At 37.1% G+C, this 22,039-nt stretch overlaps 1 protein-coding gene and 1 non-coding gene across 3 annotated transcripts in view; both read right to left on the reverse strand.

Annotated features, from left to right (window-relative positions):
* The window catches only part of LOC136037851 (CAP-Gly domain-containing linker protein 4-like), a 149,133-nt gene that overhangs the window by 96,228 nt on the left and 30,866 nt on the right, over positions 1-22,039 (reverse strand). For both annotated transcript variants that reach the window (XM_065720696.1, XM_065720697.1), the window contains exon 6: positions 12,871-13,118. In XM_065720696.1, the coding sequence (XP_065576768.1) occupies positions 12,871-13,118 (248 nt within the window). The remainder of the gene's footprint in view (positions 1-12,870; positions 13,119-22,039) is intronic.
* On the reverse strand, positions 9,157-9,227 carry Trnag-gcc (transfer RNA glycine (anticodon GCC)). Its single transcript has one exon. It is a non-coding gene; the product is annotated as a tRNA-Gly (tRNA).

Raw genomic sequence — 22,039 nt, forward strand, 5'->3', positions numbered from 1 at the left:
ATGAGCAAAAATGAAGTCAAATAAACTTCCAAGCGTAAAATGACCGTAAATCACTATCAATAAATAAACTAAAACGAACAGAAATTAAATAAATAGCGCAGTCAAACTCAGAACAAGCAAAAATTAACATTAGTAGGGCTGATAGCCCCCACTCCTTCGCAAGACCAGAACATAGTTTACGCTTTACTGAAAACAAAATACGTTTGAAATATTTTCACCTTTCTTACCTTGATAAATAAAAAATTATCAAAAATATTATATCAATTTATGTCAACTAAACCGCCAATCCTCGGTCTTTTTTTTAAGTAAAGCGCAAATTGTGTTCTGGTCTTGAGAAGACATGGGGGTTATCAGCCCTACTCATGTTAATTTTAGCTCGTTATGAGCCCCCTCCGATGTTTATAGGATCACCCTTTCTATATATACCTTATATATCCCCAGGGCATATCTTATAACGCTAGCCCTGAGGACTGCCGGGGGGGGGGGGGGTTGTCATCATCAAGGACATAATTTCCAGACCTTTCCACTACGTTGAACAAAATTGCTATCTCAAAATTTTGATTGTATTTGTTTGGGGAAAGTGATGGGCGCGAGAGGGGGGTTAGTTGCCCTCCAATTACTTTCGCCTATAAAAAAGAGCTCTAGCCGTTTCAATTTTCAATCAAATGAGCTCTTTTCGAAGTTTCTACGACAAAAAATGGCCATTTCAAAATTTCTATCAGATGCGTTTCGGGAAAAAACGAGGTGTGGAGGCGTATCCACCGATCACTCTTAATCTTAAAAAGAGCACTAGAACTTCTGATGACCAATCCAATAATCCACCTACGAGTTTTATACAAGCATCCTTTCTATATATACCTTATATACCCCCAGGGCATAACTTACAACCCTTGCCCTGATAGCTGTGAGGGGGGGGGGTAGTCATTTTCAAAGACATAATTTCCGAACCTTTCAGTTAAATTGACCAAAATGGCTATCTCAAAGTTTCGATCGGATTTGTTTTGGGAAATGGTGGCGTGGGAGGGGGGTTAGTTGCCCTCCAATCCCCTTAGAAAATAAAAAAGGGCACTAGCCCTTTCAATTTCCAATCGAATGAACTCTTTTAGAAGGTTCTAAGACAATAAATGGCCATCTTAAAATTTCTATCATGTGTGTTTCGGGAAAATACAAGGTGTGGAGGGTATCCACCCTTCGATTACTCTGAATCTTAAAAAGGGCACCAGAACTTCTGATTATCAACCCAATGAGTGAGTCCTCTATCAATTTTACATGGTCGCTCTTTCTATATATACCTTACATACTCCCAGGGCATAACTTGAAACCCCTTTCCCTGAGGGCTATGAGGGGGGAGGGTAGACATCCCCAAAGACAGATTTTCGAGACTTTTTAATTACATTGAATGGCTATCTCAAATTTTTGATCAAATGTGCTTGGGGAAATGGTGGACGTGAGAGGGGTGTTAGTTGCCCTTCAACCACTTTTGACTATTAAAAAGGATACCAGCCCTTTCGATTTCCAATCTAATGAGCTCTTTTCCAAGTTTCTACGACAACAAATAACCATCTCAAAATTTCTATCAGATGCATTTCGGGAAAATACGAGATGTGGGGTGGGGGTGGGGGCTACCCACCGTCCAATCACTCTTCTCAAAAAGGGCAGTAAAACTTCTGACTAGCAGGCCAATGAGCCCCCTCCGAAGTTTATACAATCCCTCTTTCTGTATAAACCTTACACGCCCCTAGGACATGACTTATAACCCTTGCCCTGAGAGCAGTAGGGGGGTTGTCATCCTCAAAAACATAATTTACGGACCTTTCAACTACGTTGAACAAAGTGGCTATCCCGAAATTTTTGATTGGGTACGTATGGGGAAATGCTGGGCGTGGAAAAGGGGTTAGTTGCCCTCCAATTACTTTCGACTATCAAAAATGGCACTAGCCCTTTCAATTTCGAATCGAATGAGCCCTTTTCGAGGTTTCGACGACAAAGCCTTCGATACGGAGTGCCCTGGTCTAAAACCAAAAACAAAATAATAATTCAATGTGCCCATATCGCTATTTACTTAGGCAGCGCTAATGCACTGCCTATGAGGATGGGGTTCGAAATGCTGAATTTTCTAATAAGACAGGAATCGCGAGTCCAGGGGGAAGAGGAGACAAACGAGATGTTTCATGAAAACGAAGAAGACTGATCAGAATTACGATTCATCAGAGTTTGTAAGAACTTTCCAAAACGATGACACATATGAATAATTTGGAAGCTCACTGGAGTTATGGAGTTGAAAAGTTTAGAAAAAATGCGGTGGTTGAAGCGTAACTTATTCGTGACAAAGTATGCATATCTATTACCAACTTCGCGTCTAAAGTGAGCTAATAGAAGTTGTCGCGTGTGCTTCATTGAAGAGCCAATGGGGAGACCAAGGCACACGATGTGATGAACTGGTATGATTTTGGCAAGCCCAAGAGGATCACTTCTGAAGGAACTTTAAGAACATGGAAGCATAGAACATTGCAATCTGGCACCTTGCATGACGAGTAGGGTAACTATTCACGAAAATAGAGTAAGTTAATACACGAACGAATTGAGTAACGAAATTATATACAAATTTATCTTATCTACAAAATATTTTATTTACGCATAAAAAAATATTGAGATAACAGTTTGGTTAAATAATTTAGATATTATATAATATTTATCTATATGAATTTCTTTACTTCATCTCCATTTCAGCACAGCACACCTCCTGAATCAGATCCAAAACTGAGCATGCTAATCCTCCTTCGCTGATGCACCCAAGACTCGAGTCTCAAGAGCATCAGTCAACGATAATAGCACTTCGAAGCCTCTCCGATCGCTTTAGAAGTGTCTTGACGGGGCAGCTATCTCAGTACTTTAAATGCATGTATTTTACCTCCTTCTGGGAAGATTTTGGATATGATTAATGCCATGGTTGAGGCAACAAGAGCAACACAAATATTGGCATATGTCGTCCTGCGTTGCTGCAATTTCAAAGTAAGGGAATTTAAGGAAAATCTCCCACCGGAATATTCTCCCCCACAGTAAATCTCCCCGTTGTATCAATAAAGATTAATTTAAATGTATTTTAAAAATTCCCCCGGAACTCCTCAAAAAGCGAAAAATTTCTTCCCTCCATCATTAATTTACACGTCGGACATTATTGAATAATTAGTATCCAGAAAACTGAATAGAGTGAAATTTGAATAGAAGGAAATAGCAAGCATTTGCATTCAGGGATCTCTTATTTCAGTCAGCACGAAAAGAGGGCCTGCAGGGGAATTTCTTTCCTAAAATCTTTACATGTCGGGAATAATTTACACATTGGGCATTATTGAATGATTAGTATCCAGAAAACTGAATAGTGTGAAATTTGAATGGAAGGAAATAGCAAGCATTTGCATTCAGGGATCTCTTATTTCAGTCAGCAGGAAAAGAGGGCCTGGAGAGGAATTCCTTTCCTAAAACCTTTGCATAAGTGTATTGAACAAGTTCCTAAATTTTCTTGGCGATCTGATGAACAGTGCAGTAAACCATAGAGGACAGTCAAATAGACAGACACATAATCGATTTCGTATATGTAGTTACTTATAAATATGTCTTGTCGAATGTATGGACATTGGTACAGAAAGGGTGGAAACATACCAAAACTAGGATAGCTTCATTACATTCCATATATTTGAGAATCCTACAGCAGAGGTTTCAAGCCGCTAACTACAATTTAACAGAATTTCCTTTTTTTTCGATAAAGAAAACGAGAGATAGGTATTTGTCTCCTTCTTATTGTTTTCATAGGGATAATTTTATCAATATGGGATCGTAGATTATAAGCAGAATTCAAATGGAAATTGAAATTTCTAGGGTTCTCTTCAAGTGAAAACGTTAGATCAAATTCTTGAAACATCGAGCTACGTGCTACATCTATTACCCTATCATCATACTAGTTTGGATCAAGATACCAGCATCCATTTGTATATTATTTTCCAAAAAGGCGTTTTTAACATAATTTTTTTAAGCGTCTCTGCTTAAAATTAAAGAGTTGCCCAGATCCTGTATTTGCAATAAGATTTTTTTTTTGGAAAAATGCGGTTTATAGAGGAAGAATTTGGAGCAGACGTTGGGTCCTATCTAATAAAAAAGAAACTTTAATGTCGTAAGAGGACTCATACGGCCAGACATGGCAATTGGAGGTTGGTTCGAACATTTTTATGTCTGTCCGAACCAACTCCGTCTCTAAAAGATTGGTATTTAGGGTAAAAACACACAAATAAATACTTTACAATTACCCAGTATGAAGGAAATATATTTACTTTCAACAAGATTGCAGTTATAGTTATAGCTGCAACCACGATTCCTTGCTTTGTTTCTTTTGTGCATATAAATTCCAAACAGGAAAAAGGCTTCGACGTTATGTAAGCAGCATCCTGGTAAAAGAGTGAACCACGATTTTACTCGGAATCGAGCATTATATAATGACAACATTTAGATACAACGACCTCCATTGCTACTCGCCTAGACTAGTAAAAGAAACCAAGCGCACCAAGAGCAAGAGCAAGTGGCTTTAGCCGCGCTGTCGTGGAAACTTTTTTGACAAACCTTTGACTGTCTATCCATGTTTCGTTGGAAAGCACACGCCTAGCAGGATATGGAAAGTTAATGAGAAGGGGATCCCAGTCGTCCTGCCTCAACCTCGAATTTTAGCTCCGATGGTATTAAAGGAAGTTTCATGCACTACATCCACCAAACGTGTTCAAGTCGTGACAATAGTCTGCGTTTGCGGTGCGTTTGGTGCCACTACGCCTCCATTGTATATCTTCCCATGAGTTAACCACAAAGCTCAAAAACTAGGCGTTAGGTCACCAAGAAATACATTCTAAGACCACACTGGCTACGCATGGCGTATGGCAATCGAGAAAAAAAAATAATTGAATAACTAAGGAATCGAGGGTAATATCAACCAGTGGATAGAAAAGAAGCGAAGATGACAAAAACAAATATGCCGGCGAGGAACTTCGCCAAGCCGTCTTCAGTGCTTAAAAACCAAAAAGAGGATCCACACAAAGAGAAAAAAGAGATTTCTTATTTATCGACTGGGTGATTTTACCCTCGTTTTCTTGGCTATTCATTTATTTATTTTTTCATGGGTCATCAGGAGTTCTAGGTTTAGCTAACCAAAGCAGATGGGTCAACGGCAACACCTTCCTTGAATCCGCCAAGCATTATATTAAACATATGAGACCACACGATACATGCCCTATTCTTTTACATCCAAAGCGAATTAGCGAATTTCGGCCTATGAAGTGACAGAGCATACTTCACAGAGTTTCTTGGAAAAATTTAGCTTGGCGAACACTGTGTCTGATTTTTTTGCAACCTGAGTTTCCCCCAGTTTCCCCATTCAACAGGCATATTTTCTCGGGTCAAGGTTTTTTGTCTTTTCTAAAAACAGACAAACCAGTAGTTATGGTGCTTGAAACACAAGTCCCTTGGCATCATTTGAGGCCTTTTAGATCGAAAGAAAATCAATAGTTTTTGACCTTTCTTCTTTGTGCCAAATTTGGCCTGCTGTTTTGGGCGACAAACCCGCAATTTGGGACAGGCCCCAACAATTACCGATACACTTGGAAAGATGAATTAGAGCAAGCAAGAAAACGACAGAAAAGAAGACCACAAAAAGAAGCGTAGACAGTCACTAAGAATTGTTGAAATCAAATATAGCGAATTTATTGATCTAAAAAACATTTCAAGTGATGGCTCATTTTATTGCGGCGATGTGGAAGACATCCAGCTCTTCGATCTCGACTTTTTTTGGGGAAACAATCTTATTCCGTAAATTAACGACAATCGTAAAATAGCGATTTTTGTACTTAGCAAACGTAGCGCAGAGTTTTGTGCAGCCCAATGGAAAAATATCAATCACGGTTATTTCAGGGTATTCTTTTTGAGAAAAAGTGGATAGAAATTCGTGTTTCAAGCGACTCCAGATACATCAGTGCAAAAGGCATGATTTAAAAACTTCCTTGTCCATAAGACTTAGGAGGCATGGAAAGGATTAGTGACTACAATCTTTTGACTATCTTGACTATAATCTTAGCTCGTGCACACCACGGTGAATTGGGTCTTATTTTAATGATTAATTGTAAATTTAAGTACCTGAAGTCCTGTTTTTCACTTTCTACAACTTTACAAGTCTTTGAAAAAATACCTCCCAATCCAGTGATTTCAAAACTTTATATTAACCAGGGCTCCCTTAAAAATATTTATCGTATGGTGTCACCCTTCCATTTTACAAAACAATACAGATGAAAATTTTTAGTTCTATGATATTTATTTAAGACACATTTATAAACAAAGAAAATGACAAACAAATTTGTATTTTTGTCTTTTAAAGAGAATCATATGCTTGCCTTTTAGTACAAACATGAAACTTTTTAGTTCTATGAAATCTATTTAAGACAAATTTATAAACAAAGAAAATGACAAACAAATTTATATTTTTTGGCTTTTAAAGAGAATGTACTTGCCTATTAGCACACAGTTTGTCAAATCAAAGGTGTCAATCATGAGAGAGCAACACAAAGCTCCCTTCTTGCAACGAAACGAACACAGTATCTCGATTTCATTTCACCTAATGCATATTTCATTTCACCTAAGGCAAATTTCATTTCACCTAATGCAAATTTCATTTCACCTAATGCAAATTTCATTTCACCTAATACAGAAAATCCTGCTGTGTATTAACAAGATTTTGCGAAAGGCAGCAATTCTTGTAAACCTTTATTTGACAAAATATCATATTCGCTCTTAATACATAGCCAAAATTGAATTAGAGATGAATTCTGAAATTTTTGTTTTAAAGATAATTCAATCAAGTTTTCTTTCTAAGTACTTGTTAATTTAAATTCATCATTTTCTTCGTCGATAAATAGATTCTGTATCCATAAAAATTCTACGAAATTGAAATCATCAAAATAATTCAAGAAATAAATTAGCAAACCATCCCAGTGCTCAACGAATGGATTTTTGTTTGCTAGTATGTTTTCTTGGGCGCATAAATTTAGATGTGGAAACACGTCAAACTCATTTTTTCCCAGTTCGTATTCCAAAGCTAAATTTTTTTATGAATGCTTTCACGTTAGCTTTTTGAGTCAATAAATGTATTTGTGGTTCTTACATCGTTTAATTTAAAACAGTCGATTGTCCTAAAATTTCCTCCCAACAGAAACGTTTAATAATTAAATTATAATCCCTAAATATACTTGCGTTCAAATTTTGATTTTCTTTTATCACAATTGTAATTTCCCCTTTGAGTTCACGTTAATGACCTTAGCAAGAAATAGCCCGCACACTTCACAATGTAAAGTGTGGCACAAGTAGCTCCCATGTCGTCACAAGGCTTTGTAAACAATCTAACTTATAATGAACCTTTTTTTATGTAGTTTGTTATTTTCGTGACTTTTGTATAAACAATTAAGTTCCTTACTTTTATTTTTTTATACAAGAGCTAGTCTCTGAAGCATTCAGTGAATCGCGAGAACGTCGGGTGTTTTCATTTTAACTAGTGCTATAAGTTTTTTTCATTTTAATCATGCCTAACATTGATTTTGCACCATCTGTACTAAGTCAAACGCAATTATTCTAAAATATGCCTTTCACCGTAGAAAAAAAAGTATCAATTAAAATAAAAGTTTCAAGGGATGTGGCTTTTCCAGGGATATGTTTGCAAATAAACATCTTGGGTTATATTATTCTCTTCAATGTATCAAAGATATCCAACTAAATATGCGGTTGTAGCTACATCAGTTCCTTCTACTTGTAAGGCGAATTTAGAAGTGCGTATCTGAGAAACTAATTAATCGCAAAGATTATGTCGTCGATCGTCGATCGTCTAATCGTCAATCGTCTATTTGTTCAACCCTGAATGAGCATCTATAAAATCTTGCTAATTCTACCTTGAGACATGGAAACTACCTATTTTACTACCAATTACAAACTACCTATTGCCAATTACTATTTTAACTATTAAACCACTAGTTAGGCACAAATTACCAAAATTATAGATTACCAATTCTACCTATTTTTTGTTGATCCTGGGCCAGTAAATGCCTCAGTCCCGAAAAGGTTAAGATATTTCGCTTGACTGTGTAGTTTCAATTTCATTTGTTTTTTTGTCAATCCTGGCTAATACTCGCGCCTCCCCATAAACTAGTCCATGCCTCCCTGGAAAGGCGCGCCTGCCAGTTTGGGAAGCGTTGTTCTAATCTAATAGTTCAGCATAATGTTCGAACCAATACTACAGCCGTCCAATCAAACCCCATGGGTAGGGGTTACTCTAGACAATTTGAAAAAAAATGAAAAAAATAACATCAACTACTTTAATTTGATCGTAGAACGCTTTTTTTCATTCAATAACACAACAAATTAATTTCAAATAACAAATGAAAACTGTGAAATTTGAAAATGAGAGACGTCTGACATTTTCATCGCTGTCGAGATGGACATAAGCTTTGGGCCCTTTTGGCCCTTATACGCATTACCCTAAACTATTTTCGTCTTTTTTATTTAGTTTTGGACTCGCTTCCCAAACAATGCATCTCTCGCAAGCCAGAAAATGTCCCTCACCAGTCCTGGATGTAAGCTGAATTTTAGACCAATAGAGTCAATTAGATAAATTTAATTAATAAGGACCGTTCCTGGGGTTGGTGGTGCCCGTGCCAAAATGCTGAAGGTACCCTCCCCTGCTCGACTCAAGTATAAGCAAAACAGCCTCAAGAGCGCCAGCACCACCCTTTTTTGAGCGGCCTTGGTCACGATCTTTGTTTTGTCAGGTTTCGAGACAACCTCAGAAAAATAAAAAACAAGCACTTTTGCATCCCATCATAAGCAACAATGATCAAGAGATTTTTGTTTTGTTTTTTTTTTGAAAACTGAGCAAGTACATAACTGAAAACAGTGCTAAATATTTCAACCCAACCTCCTAGGAATCTCCATAGCAGCGACAAAGAGAAAAGAATGAAGCATAGAAAGAAAAAATACAAACACACGAAAAAAGAACTTCCTGAAGTGTGATAGTTCTGAAGTCACCCAACAATCATAATAATTATCACCCATAATCAATAACAATTTCAATCTTTTCAAAAATGCATCGACCGGGAATCGAACCCGGGCCGCCCGCGTGGCAGGCGAGCATTCTACCACTGAACCATCGATGCTTATAAATAAATCTTGTTTTAAAAGAGTAGTGATAAACCATACAAAATCATAATTATACATTTAAAGGCTTTAAAATAACACTGCTTTATATCATTCTTGTTTTTCACCTCTCCCAAAAGTTGACTATAATTACATCATTTTTAGTTACAAGCCTAGACCTGAGGCTACTGAGAAGGAACCATGTTAAGAAAACATTCTTTACTTCATAATATGCAGAGACATTGTAGTTAACTCAGTTTGCCCTGAATCTCACTGCACTTTACCTATGTCATCCTAATTATACATTTGCGATGCGTTTTTACATTTCTTGATTTCGTCCCAGTTGACTCACTTTCCGGTTACATGGGTTGAAATAGAGTGGCGCATGGCAAAATCCACGAAAAAAATACAATTTTGGCTATATATTTCCCCAGCGCCCAGGTCACAATATACCCAACTGTTTTTGAATTTTTCAGCTCAGCAGCCTAGCATAAAACATTCTAGGCCGTAGGGGAGAACCCAGGGGGGATAATACATTCCCCCGAAATTAGGAATATTTGTCCTGTAGGGTCGACGTTCTTATAGATCTTGAATAATCTTAAAGATCAAAAGGATAATGTACGCTGTAAATCTTATTGTGATAAAGATAAAAACTGAACGATTTATTCAATTTATAAAATAAATTTAAAACCTAACAATCTTAAAAGCTAACCAAATTTATTATGGGTTTTATTCCCATTGATGTAGAATAATGTATTCACAACAATATGTAATGTGTCACAATCTCCACATGAGAATTTTTGTTTTGTGAAAATACAGTTGGGAACAATGCCACGCTTCTGCTAAGTCAGCCACGTGCTGTTATAGCCTCGAGCTCCTAAGATCGTTGAATTTAAATTAAATCACGCATGTGCTTTTTCAATGTCTATATAGAAGTCTTTGCCCCTGTGTATTAATTAGTCGTCCATTATTTCAAAACGGAAGTAAAAATTATAGATTTTTCTAATATCTGCTATCAATCAATTGTTTCTTTTATAAGGAACAACTGATGGATAGCAGACCTTGGTTCATACAAACCTTAGTCGGAACGGGAAGCAATTAAAATACTTTTGGTGTAAAGGTTATGACGGAGCTTCAGCTGTGAGTGGCCAGTTTCAAGGATGGGCTTCTATACTCCGTGATATTTTTCCCTAGACAGCCTATATTTACTGTACAAGTCACTCCTTAATTCTAAGTCATTTGTACAACATGCCTGTTATTAGAAATTATCTAGGAACTTTGAAAGAAGTAGTTAATTTCTTTAAAATTTCACCTAAACACTCGGCAATATTCAAACAAACTGTCTAAGCAAGTAATCTTATCACAAGGACAAAAAGAATAAGATTGAACAAATTTGTGAGACTAGATGGGTGGAGCACTTAAAAGCCATCTTTTTGTTTAAAGATATGATTATTATTATCGGTAAGGCTATGGCGGCAATTTAAGAACAGCCTGATTCAGATTGTGAATTATCAAGCAAAGCTTATTTTTTGCTATCGGCTATTGAGAGATAAGGTTTTGTTGCAGCTATGGTTACTGTGAGTAAAGTTTTTAGACTGTCACACAATTTGTCGACATCTTTGATCATGTATACTTTTTCAAACATTCTGACGATCTTAAGAGCAAAGTCAGAGACATGAGAGAGAGGAGTGATGTTTCAACCATTTTTTATTGAAGGGACTGAACTGTGTCAAGATTATAAAATCAGCATTAGAGTGCCCATTACGAGCTCCAAAACAAACGTATAGGAATAATTATGCAACAGTGTCAGATGATCCTGAAAGACATCACCGACTTTCTGTGTTTATCCCATTTATAGACTACTTTCTGCAGCGGATGCATCAGCAATTCCTTAGTCTTAGAAAGTTGCTGGAGTCACTGCAGTACTTATTTCCTCAACACTGCATTTCCCTCGACGAAGAAAAAACAAAAGATTTATCAGACACTGACTTATTTTTTGGTATCTTGATGCAGACAGCAGTAGGGGAAGCTTGTAAACTGGACTAGCTTCGTGGAGGAGAACATGTGGAACGAACGAACGAATGAACACGTGGAGGAGAACGAGAGAACGTGGATGACTAGCTTCGTGGAGAGGAGGATACAGTTGGGAAATTTTGCACCAAAATATTTCATAGTGTGCTTAAAAGAAAGTGATGATTTTCCCCGCTCTACATCAATTTTTGAAGATTGGTGCAACAATTCCCGTCACTACGGCATCATGCGACCGTTCTTTTACTACCCTGAGAAGAGTGAAGTCTTACACCAGGAGTGCCTCAGGTCAGGAACGGCTTAATGGATTTGCCTTATTATCCATACACTGAGATGTTCCAGTCAATGCAGAAGACGTTTTGGAGGAACTGGACCACAACAAAAAAGATGGCTTGATTTTATTTTCTAACTGCATATTTATAGTGTTGTCTCAATAAAGAACTTTATTGAACTTTATTATTCCAAAAACTTTATTTTCCTTTTTAACCAGTACCTCCATCCCTCACCCATAATATCTCTCCCCCTCTGAAATTTATCGATGGGTTCGCCCCTGCTAGGCCGGGTGATATTTTTTTTTCCAGTATGAAGACAGAATATTGTTTTGTCCGTTTTTCAGTCAAAATCGGGGTACTTATCGGTTATTGGAAACACATTGAATAATTAGGCTTACGTTACATCTCAGAAATTCGGTTTCAAAGCTACAAAACCAAGTGACGGATGATACAAAGCATTGGACTTAGATAAAATGCACTGGACTTGTATAATTTGGGCTATATATTTGTAAATTAGGGGGGATAGGTTAGGTTAGGTTTCCATAATTTTGTTTACAAAATATCATTTTTCATCAAGTTTTGTTATATTTCATTAGGATTAACCTAACTTCACTTCTTAGGTGTAATTCCAACAAGCACCAAAATCGAACATAGTCGAAGCTACCTGGGATCCCGGTCAAAGTTTTGATGATCCTTTTGCGATGACCTTAATAAATTACCCTATGCAAGTGCCAAATGATAGTTAAACTAGAAGCCTTCCATGCTTCTTCTCTTTGGTGATCGTGCTACTTCAGTTGCTTCTTCTTTCCTCGCATTTTTACCTGCTGCGATAGACATGTTTTTTCTATCAATTGTTTGGCTTACAATGTCTCCAGTGGTGATTCTGGCCTCTGATGTGCCCGGGGAAAAATCTTGATTAGCGGCCTCCCCCTATCTCCCCAGAAATTTCAGGCCAAATTTTAACTAAGTGTTTATTTACTACCAAAATTTTCATTCAATAATAAAACTTTACATTTCTTTAAATCTGACTTTTTTCACTTTATACGAGAAAAGATATGAGAAAAGTGAAAATTTCAGATTCAATAACATTTCAAAACGTAACGAAATGATTATAAAATTAGATTATCTATTTGAACTGAAATTCACCACCAAAGATTTCTGCACCCGGGGCATGTGCCAACCCCCCCTTAACCGTCTCCGAACGTCTCAAGAATCTTTCACCTTATCATACCACTTTCAAAGCTGTTCACCATGACTCTCTCTCAAATTGGCAGTTCCATCACTATCAAGGTAATGAAACAAACTTCAAACAAAAATTTAACTATATGGCATAAAAGCTACTAATGCATCAAACATCATATACCTTAGTATGCCGCTTTTGCAACCATTCAGCATAACTCGATCTCCAATTCGCAGTCCCATGGCCTTTAAAATAGCACGGCCACCAATGGTTTCATTGTTGACCATTTGCGTCTGACTTCTACCGGGTGGAGAGTAGGCCCTTATAGAAAGCAGTTCAAAAAGCTCTTGAATCGTACTTTCAGCTTCAGGCAAAAGGTCAACTGTTGTCGGATCAGGAATACAATCGAATGGAGTACGACCCAAATCATCCTAAAATAAATAAAAGGTTTAGCCTATTAAATTAGTGTAAGACAATGCTGCTTTATTTACGCTCAAAATTTATGCAGACCAAAATAAGTATCAATTCTTTAGGAATCAACTCCTGGAAAACTAAAGATAGCTAACAATATGAAGAGTCTGCGAACCAAGATTAGAATAATGGAAGCTATATTGATGACAGGGATCAATCATGGTTCTAAAGCAAGGGTACTCCAAAAAACGGAGAAATGTTTGCTAGATGTTTTCAGAGAAATTACCTACGAATTATTTTGGGTACCCGCAAGCGTGGTTCAACACGCATTCTAGGGCTATAATGAGGGAAAGGTTGAAATAGATAGGGCTAGTCCTATAGATGAAGGATGACAGATTGCCAAATATTGTCCTTTTCGGCCAGCCGTCTAGGGGTAAATGAAAAACAGGTTGTCCTCGATTAGGTTGGGAAAATATCGTAAGTAAAGATCTAACGAAAACGGGAGCTTCCTGGGAGGGTGTAAAAGGGATAAAGGAGGAGCGTGCATAGCGGTGTTGGCCTCAGGTTAACAAAAATATGGTAAAAAAGGGGGAAGATTTAAGGAGACAAATTGGCATATTATGGATTTAGACGAGTCAAATTCTAGGACACCATATGCAATTAAGATACAAATAGGATTGCTTATTTAAATTTTTATAGCTTTCAACGGCCGTAAGGTTATCAACGAATTTCCACATGTCAGGAAACTCCTGTCGCAAGACTGTTGATCATAACTGAAAAAAGAAAGGGACCAAGAAGAGCACCTTGGAGTACTCTATTGTGAACAGGGAGGGAATTAGAATAATAATTCTACTACTTGACTACTTGTGATCTATTTGATAGGAAAGAAGCAACTAGTTCCACAAGAAAAAAGTCAATATTCAACTCGGTGACAAGTTTCTAAACAACAACATTGTGATTAACAAGGTCAAAATCTTTTTGGAGATCAATGGGAACTAAATCAAGCCAGGTAGTAGTCTTTTCAATAATTTTCCCAATGGAGTTGGTAAGATAAATAAGGTAGGCCTAATGGGAAGTAGAAGTGGGTTTAAGATTCCCGAATTGGCCCAGGTCTGTAAGAGCAAGGGTTTTTTTTTCTTCAGTCAACTAGCAACGAATCCTTCATTTAATTTGGAGAAAATGGGAATGAGAGAGATGGAACAAACCCCTTCAAAACCAGGCACTCCATCTTTCTTTTTCATATTTGGTGAAGTAAACAGACTAAGTAAACTCATTGCAAAGAACAGACAAGGGCTTTAAAAGAAAGCCACTGAAAGCACTAATAAGTAAAAATGGGATATACGATCTTTACTCTCAGTTTACAAAAGCAAGAAGGTCAGAATTGCTAAAAGGGAGGTAAGAGACATAGGCTATTGAAAAAAAGGGAGATAACAGGAGGGAAAGATGGTAACTCCCGCTCAAAGGGGGGAAGATAGAGAGGAGGGTTATAAAAGATATTCATATTAGTAAGAATTACATTAGGGATGTGCCTCCCCTAGTACTAGGTATTTTAACTATTTGTCTAACATTAAGAGAAGAGCAAATAGAATCCATCTTAGGGTCATTGATGTCACCAACTAAAAAAAGACCAGCGTTGGGGTATTTAGAAATACCAAAATCAGCACTCGACTGGAATTGCTGGATGAGTGTGCATTTTTCGTTGACATCTTGATTTGGTGAGTAATAAAAAACAGCAGTTGTAATAATATTAAACAAGAGGGGTACTTTAGGCCTGATACAAAACCAAACGATTTCGTCATTCTCAGATAGACAATGGATTTCAACAATTTTGGGATAAAGGTTACTCTTAGTAAAAAACAAACGTCACCACATTTTTTTTCCAAAGGGTGGTCAGAAGGGCGTCTTGACACCTTCTTTATATAGGCTTTAGAATTTTACCAAAACTTTTCCGGGGTTTGGCAGGAGTTTTTAGGTATACTCTCAGAGTAATAATCCTCTAAATTATCTAGGCGTTATCAAGTTCAGGTATGTCAGAAGAATTTTGACAGACGAGGTTAGGTGGCTTCCCCGTGGCGGTCAAAATTTACCTGATATTTTCCCACATGTCATTTTGTGGTGGCTGAGAGTCCCTTCACCCTGAGGAAGATCTACCTTCTGGTATATGGTATTTGTTCGTGCAGCATCTGTTTTGTTTCCTATTATATATGCGCTTAATTTGTCGAATCTTTATATGACAGGGATTTTAAAACTCCCCTTAGGAAGAGTCATTCTTCTTGTGGCAGGTGCAGTCCTCTTCCCTTAGTTTATGCCATCTGTTCGTACAACATCTGTTTTGTTTCCTATTACATATGCGGTCAATTTACACAATTTTTATATGAAAGGGATTTTGAAAATCCCCTTAGGAATTCATTCTTCTTGTTGCAGGTGCAGTCCTCTTCCCTTAGTATATGCCATCTGTTCGTACAACATATGTTTTGTTTCCTATTACATATGTGCTCAATTTACAGAATTTTTAGACGAAAGGAATTTTGAAACTCCCCTTAGGAATTCATTCTTCTTGTTGCAGGTGCAGTCCTCTTCCCTTAGTATATGCCATCTGCTCGTGCAACATTTGTTTTGTTTCCTATTACATATGCGCTCAATTTACCAAATTTTTATATGAAAGGGATTTTGAAACTCCCCTTAGGAATTCATTCTTCTTGTTGCAGGTGCAGTCCTCTTCCCTTAGTATATGCCATCTGTTCGTACAACATATGTTTTGTTTCCTATTACATATGTGCTCAATTTACAGAATTTTTAGACGAAAGGAATTTTGAAACTCCCCTTAGGAAGAGTCATTCGTCTTGTGACAGGTGCAGTCCTCTTCCCTTAGTATATGCCATCTGTTCGCACAACATCTGTTTTGTTTCCTATTACACATGCGCTCAATATTACACAATTTTTATATGAAAGGGCCCTTAGGAATTAATTCTTCTTGTTGCAGGTGCAGTCCTCTTCCCTTAATTTATGCCATCTGTTCGTACAACATCTGTTTTGTTTCCTATTACATATGTGCTCAATTTACAGAATTTTTATATGAAAGAGATTTTGAAACTCCCCTTAGGAATTAATTCTTCTTGTGGCAGGTGCAGTCCTCTTCCCTTAGTATATGCCATCTGTTCGCACAACATCTGTTTTGTTTCCTATTACACATGCGCTCAATATTACACAATTTTTATATGAAAGGGCCCTTAGGAATTAATTCTTCTTGTTGCAGGTGCAGTCCTCTTCCCTTAATTTATGCCATCTGTTCGTACAACATCTGTTTTGTTTCCTATTACATATGTGCTCAATTTACAGAATTTTTATATGAAAGAGATTTTGAAACTCCCCTTAGGAATTAATTCTTCTTGTTGCAGGTGCAGTCCTCTTCCCTTAGTTTATGCCATCTGTTCGTACAACATCTGTTTTGTTTCCTATTACATATGTGCTCAATTTACAGAATTTTTATATGAAAGAGATTTTGAAACTCCCCTTAGGAATTAATTCTTCTTGTTGCAGGTGCAGTCCTCTTCCCTTAATTTATGCCATCTGTTCGTACAACATCTGTTTTGTTTCCTATTACATATGTGCTCAATTTACAGAATTTTTAGACGAAAGGAATTTTGAAACTCCCCTTAGGAAGAGTCATTCATCTTGTGACAGGTGCAGTCCTCTTCCCTTAGTATATGCCATCTGTTCGCACAACATCTGTTTTGTTTCCTATTACACATGCGCTCAAAATTACACAATTTTTATATGAAAGGGCCCTTAGGAATTAATTCTTCTTGTTACAGGTGCAGTCCTCTTCCCTTAGTTTATGCCATCTGTTCGTACAACATCTGTTTTGTTTCCTATTACACATGCGCTCAATATTACACAATTTTTATATGAAAGGGCCCTTAGGAATTAATTCTTCTTGTTGCAGGTGCAGTCCTCTTCCCTTAGTTTATGCCATCTGTTCGTACAACATCTGTTTTGTTTCCTATTACACATGCGCTCAATATTACACAATTTTTATATGAAAGGGCCCTTAGGAATTAATTCTTCTTGTTGCAGGTGCAGTCCTCTTCCCTTAATTTATGCCATCTGTTCGTACAACATCTGTTTTGTTTCCTATTACATATGTGCTCAATTTACAGAATTTTTAGACGAAAGGAATTTTGAAACTCCCCTTAGGAAGAGTCATTCATCTTGTGACAGGTGCAGTCCTCTTCCCTTAGTATATGCCATCTGTTCGCACAACATCTGTTTTGTTTCCTATTACACATGCGCTCAATATTACACAATTTTTATATGAAAGGGATTTTGAAACTATCCTTAGGAATTCATTCTTCTTGTTGCAGGTGCAGTCCTCTTCCCTTAGTATATGCCATCTGTTCGCACAACATCTGTTTTGTTTCCTATTACACATGCGCTCAATATTACACAATTTTTATATGAAAGGGATTTTGAAACTATCCTTAGGAATTCATTCTTCTTGTTGCAGGTGCAGTCCTCTTCCCTTAGTATATGCCATCTGTTCGCACAACATCTGTTTTGTTTCCTATTACAAATGCGCTCAAAATTACACAATTTTTATATGAAAGGGCCCTTAGGAATTAATTCTTCTTGTTGCAGGTGCAGTCCTCTTCCCTTAGTTTATGCCATCTGTTCGTACAACATCTGTTTTGTTTCCTATTACATATGCGCTCAATTTACACAATTTTCATATGAAAGGGATTTTGAAACTACCCCTAGGAATTCATTCTTCTTGTTGCAGCTGCGGTCCTCTTCCCTTAATTTATGCCATCTGCTCGTGCAACATTTGTTTTGTTTCCTATTACATATGCGCTCAATTTACCAAATTTTTATATGAAAGGGATTTTGAAACTCCCCTTAGGAATTCATTCTTCTTGTTGCAGGTGCAGTCCTCTTCCCTTAGTATATGCCATCTGTTCGTACAACATATGTTTTGTTTCCTATTACATATGTGCTCAATTTACAGAATTTTTAGACGAAAGGAATTTTGAAACTCCCCTTAGGAAGAGTCATTCGTCTTGTGACAGGTGCAGTCCTCTTCCCTTAGTATATGCCATCTGTTCGCACAACATCTGTTTTGTTTCCTATTACACATGCGCTCAATATTACACAATTTTTATATGAAAGGGCCCTTAGGAATTAATTCATCTTGTTGCAGGTGCAGTCCTCTTCCCTTAATTTATGCCATCTGTTCGTACAACATCTGTTTTGTTTCCTATTACATATGTGCTCAATTTACAGAATTTTTATATGAAAGAGATTTTGAAACTCCCCTTAGGAATTAATTCTTCTTGTGGCAGGTGCAGTCCTCTTCCCTTAGTATATGCCATCTATTCGCACAACATCTGTTTTGTTTCCTATTACACATGCGCTCAATATTACACAATTTTTATATGAAAGGGCCCTTAGGAATTAATTCTTCTTGTTGCAGGTGCAGTCCTCTTCCCTTAGTTTATGCCATCTGTTCGTACAACATCTGTTTTGTTTCCTATTACACATGCGCTCAATATTACACAATTTTTATATGAAAGGGCCCTTAGTAATTAATTCTTCTTGTTGCAGGTGCAGTCCTCTTCCCTTAGTTTATGCCATCTGTTCGTACAACATCTGTTTTGTTTCCTATTACATATGCGCTCAATTTACAGAATTTTTAGACGAAAGGAATTTTGAAACTCCCCTTAGGAAGAGTCATTCATCTTGTGACAGGTGCAGTCCTCTTCCCTTAGTATATGCCATCTGTTCGCACAACATCTGTTTTGTTTCCTATTACACATGCGCTCAATATTACACAATTTTTATATGAAAGGGATTTTGAAACTATCCTTAGGAATTCATTCTTCTTGTTGCAGGTGCAGTCCTCTTCCCTTAGTATATGCCATCTGTTCGCACAACATCTGTTTTGTTTCCTATTACACATGCGCTCAATATTACACAATTTTTATATGAAAGGGATTTTGAAACTATCCTTAGGAATTCATTCTTCTTGTTGCAGGTGCAGTCCTCTTCCCTTAGTATATGCCATCTGTTCGCACAACATCTGTTTTGTTTCCTATTACACATGCGCTCAAAATTACACAATTTTTATATGAAAGGGCCCTTAGGAATTAATTCTTCTTGTTGCAGGTGCAGTCCTCTTCCCTTAGTTTATGCCATCTGTTCGTACAACATCTGTTTTGTTTCCTATTACATATGCGCTCAATTTACACAATTTTCATATGAAAGGGATTTTGAAACTACCCCTAGGAATTCATTCTTCTTGTTGCAGCTGCGGTCCTCTTCCCTTAATTTATGCCATCTGCTCGTGCAACATTTGTTTTGTTTCCTATTACATATGCGCTCAATTTACCAAATTTTTATATGAAAGGGATTTTGAAACTCCCCTTAGGAATTCATTCTTCTTGTTGCAGGTGTAGTCCTCTTCCCTTAGTATATGCCATCTGTTCGTACAACATATGTTTTGTTTCCTATTACATATGTGCTCAATTTACAGAATTTTTAGACGAAAGGAATTTTGAAACTCCCCTTAGGAAGAGTCATTCGTCTTGTGACAGGTGCAGTCCTCTTCCCTTAGTATATGCCATCTGTTCGCACAACATCTGTTTTGTTTCCTATTACACATGCGCTCAATATTACACAATTTTTATATGAAAGGGCCCTTAGGAATTAATTCATCTTGTTGCAGGTGCAGTCCTCTTCCCTTAATTTATGCCATCTGTTCGTACAACATCTGTTTTGTTTCCTATTACATATGTGCTCAATTTACAGAATTTTTATATGAAAGAGATTTTGAAACTCCCCTTAGGAATTAATTCTTCTTGTGGCAGGTGCAGTCCTCTTCCCTTAGTATATGCCATCTATTCGCACAACATCTGTTTTGTTTCCTATTACACATGCGCTCAATATTACACAATTTTTATATGAAAGGGCCCTTAGGAATTAATTCTTCTTGTTGCAGGTGCAGTCCTCTTCCCTTAGTTTATGCCATCTGTTCGTACAACATCTGTTTTGTTTCCTATTACACATGCGCTCAATATTACACAATTTTTATATGAAAGGGCCCTTAGTAATTAATTCTTCTTGTTGCAGGTGCAGTCCTCTTCCCTTAGTTTATGCCATCTGTTCGTACAACATCTGTTTTGTTTCCTATTACATATGCGCTCAATTTACAGAATTTTTAGACGAAAGGAATTTTGAAACTCCCCTTAGGAAGAGTCATTCATCTTGTGACAGGTGCAGTCCTCTTCCCTTAGTATATGCCATCTGTTCGCACAACATCTGTTTTGTTTCCTATTACACATGCGCTCAATATTACACAATTTTTATATGAAAGGGATTTTGAAACTATCCTTAGGAATTCATTCTTCTTGTTGCAGGTGCAAACCTCTTCCCTTAGTATATGCCATCTGTTCGCACAACATCTGTTTTGTTTCCTATTACACATGCGCTCAATATTACACAATTTTTATATGAAAGGGATTTTGAAACTATCCTTAGGAATTCATTCTTCTTGTTGCAGGTGCAGTCCTCTTCGCTTAGTATATGCCATCTGTTCGCACAACATCTGTTTTGTTTCCTATTACACATGCGCTCAATTTACACAATTTTTATATGAAAGGGCCCTTAGGAATAATTCTTCTTGTTGCAGGTGCAGTCCTCTTCCCTTAGTTTATGCCATCTGTTCGTACAACATCTGTTTTGTTTCCTATTACATATGCGCTCAATTTACACAATTTTCATATGAAAGGAATTTTGAAACTACCCCTAGGAATTCATTCTTCTTGTTGCAGGTGCAGTCCTCTTCCCTTAGTATATGCCATCTGTTCGTACAACATATGTTTTGTTTCCTATTACATATGTGCTCAATTTACAGAATTTTTAGACGAAAGGAATTTTGAAACTCCCCTTAGGAAGAGTCATTCGTCTTGTGACAGGTGCAGTCCTCTTCCCTTAGTATATGCCATCTGTTCGCACAACATCTGTTTTGTTTCCTATTACACATGCGCTCAATATTACACAATTTTTATATGAAAGGGCCCTTAGGAATTAATTCATCTTGTTGCAGGTGCAGTCCTCTTTCCTTAATTTATGCCATCTGTTCGTACAACATCTGTTTTGTTTCCTATTACATATGTGCTCAATTTACAGAATTTTTATATGAAAGAGACTTTGAAACTCCCCTTAGGAATTAATTCTTCTTGTGGCAGGTGCAGTCCTCTTCCCTTAGTTTATGCCATCTGTTCGTACAACATCTGTTTTGTTTCCTATTACATATGCGCTCAATTTACAGAATTTTTAGACGAAAGGAATTTTGAAACTCCCCTTAGGAAGAGTCATTCATCTTGTGACAGGTGCAGTCCTCTTCCCTTAGTATATGCCATCTGTTCGCACAACATCTGTTTTGTTTCCTATTACACATGCGCTCAATATTACACAATTTTTATATGAAAGGGATTTTGAAACTATCCTTAGGAATTAATTCTTCTTGTTGCAGGTGCAGTCCTCTTCCCTTAGTATATGCCATCTGTTCGCACAACATCTGTTTTGTTTCCTATTACACATGCGCTCAATATTACACAATTTTTATATGAAAGGGATTTTGAAACTATCCTTAGGAATTCATTCTTCTTGTTGCAGGTGCAGTCCTCTTCGCTTAGTATATGCCATCTGTTCGCACAACATCTGTTTTGTTTCCTATTACACATGCGCTCAATTTACACAATTTTTATATGAAAGGGCCCTTAGGAATAATTCTTCTTGTTGCAGGTGCAGTCCTCTTCCCTTAGTTTATGCCATCTGTTCGTACAACATCTGTTTTGTTTCCTATTACATATGCGCTCAATTTACACAATTTTCATATGAAAGGGATTTTGAAACTACCCCTAGGAATTCATTCTTCTTGTTG

The sequence above is a fragment of the Artemia franciscana genome, chromosome 17, assembly GCF_032884065.1.
Source record: "Artemia franciscana chromosome 17, ASM3288406v1, whole genome shotgun sequence".
In the NCBI taxonomy this organism is placed as follows: Eukaryota; Metazoa; Arthropoda; class Branchiopoda; order Anostraca; family Artemiidae; genus Artemia; species Artemia franciscana.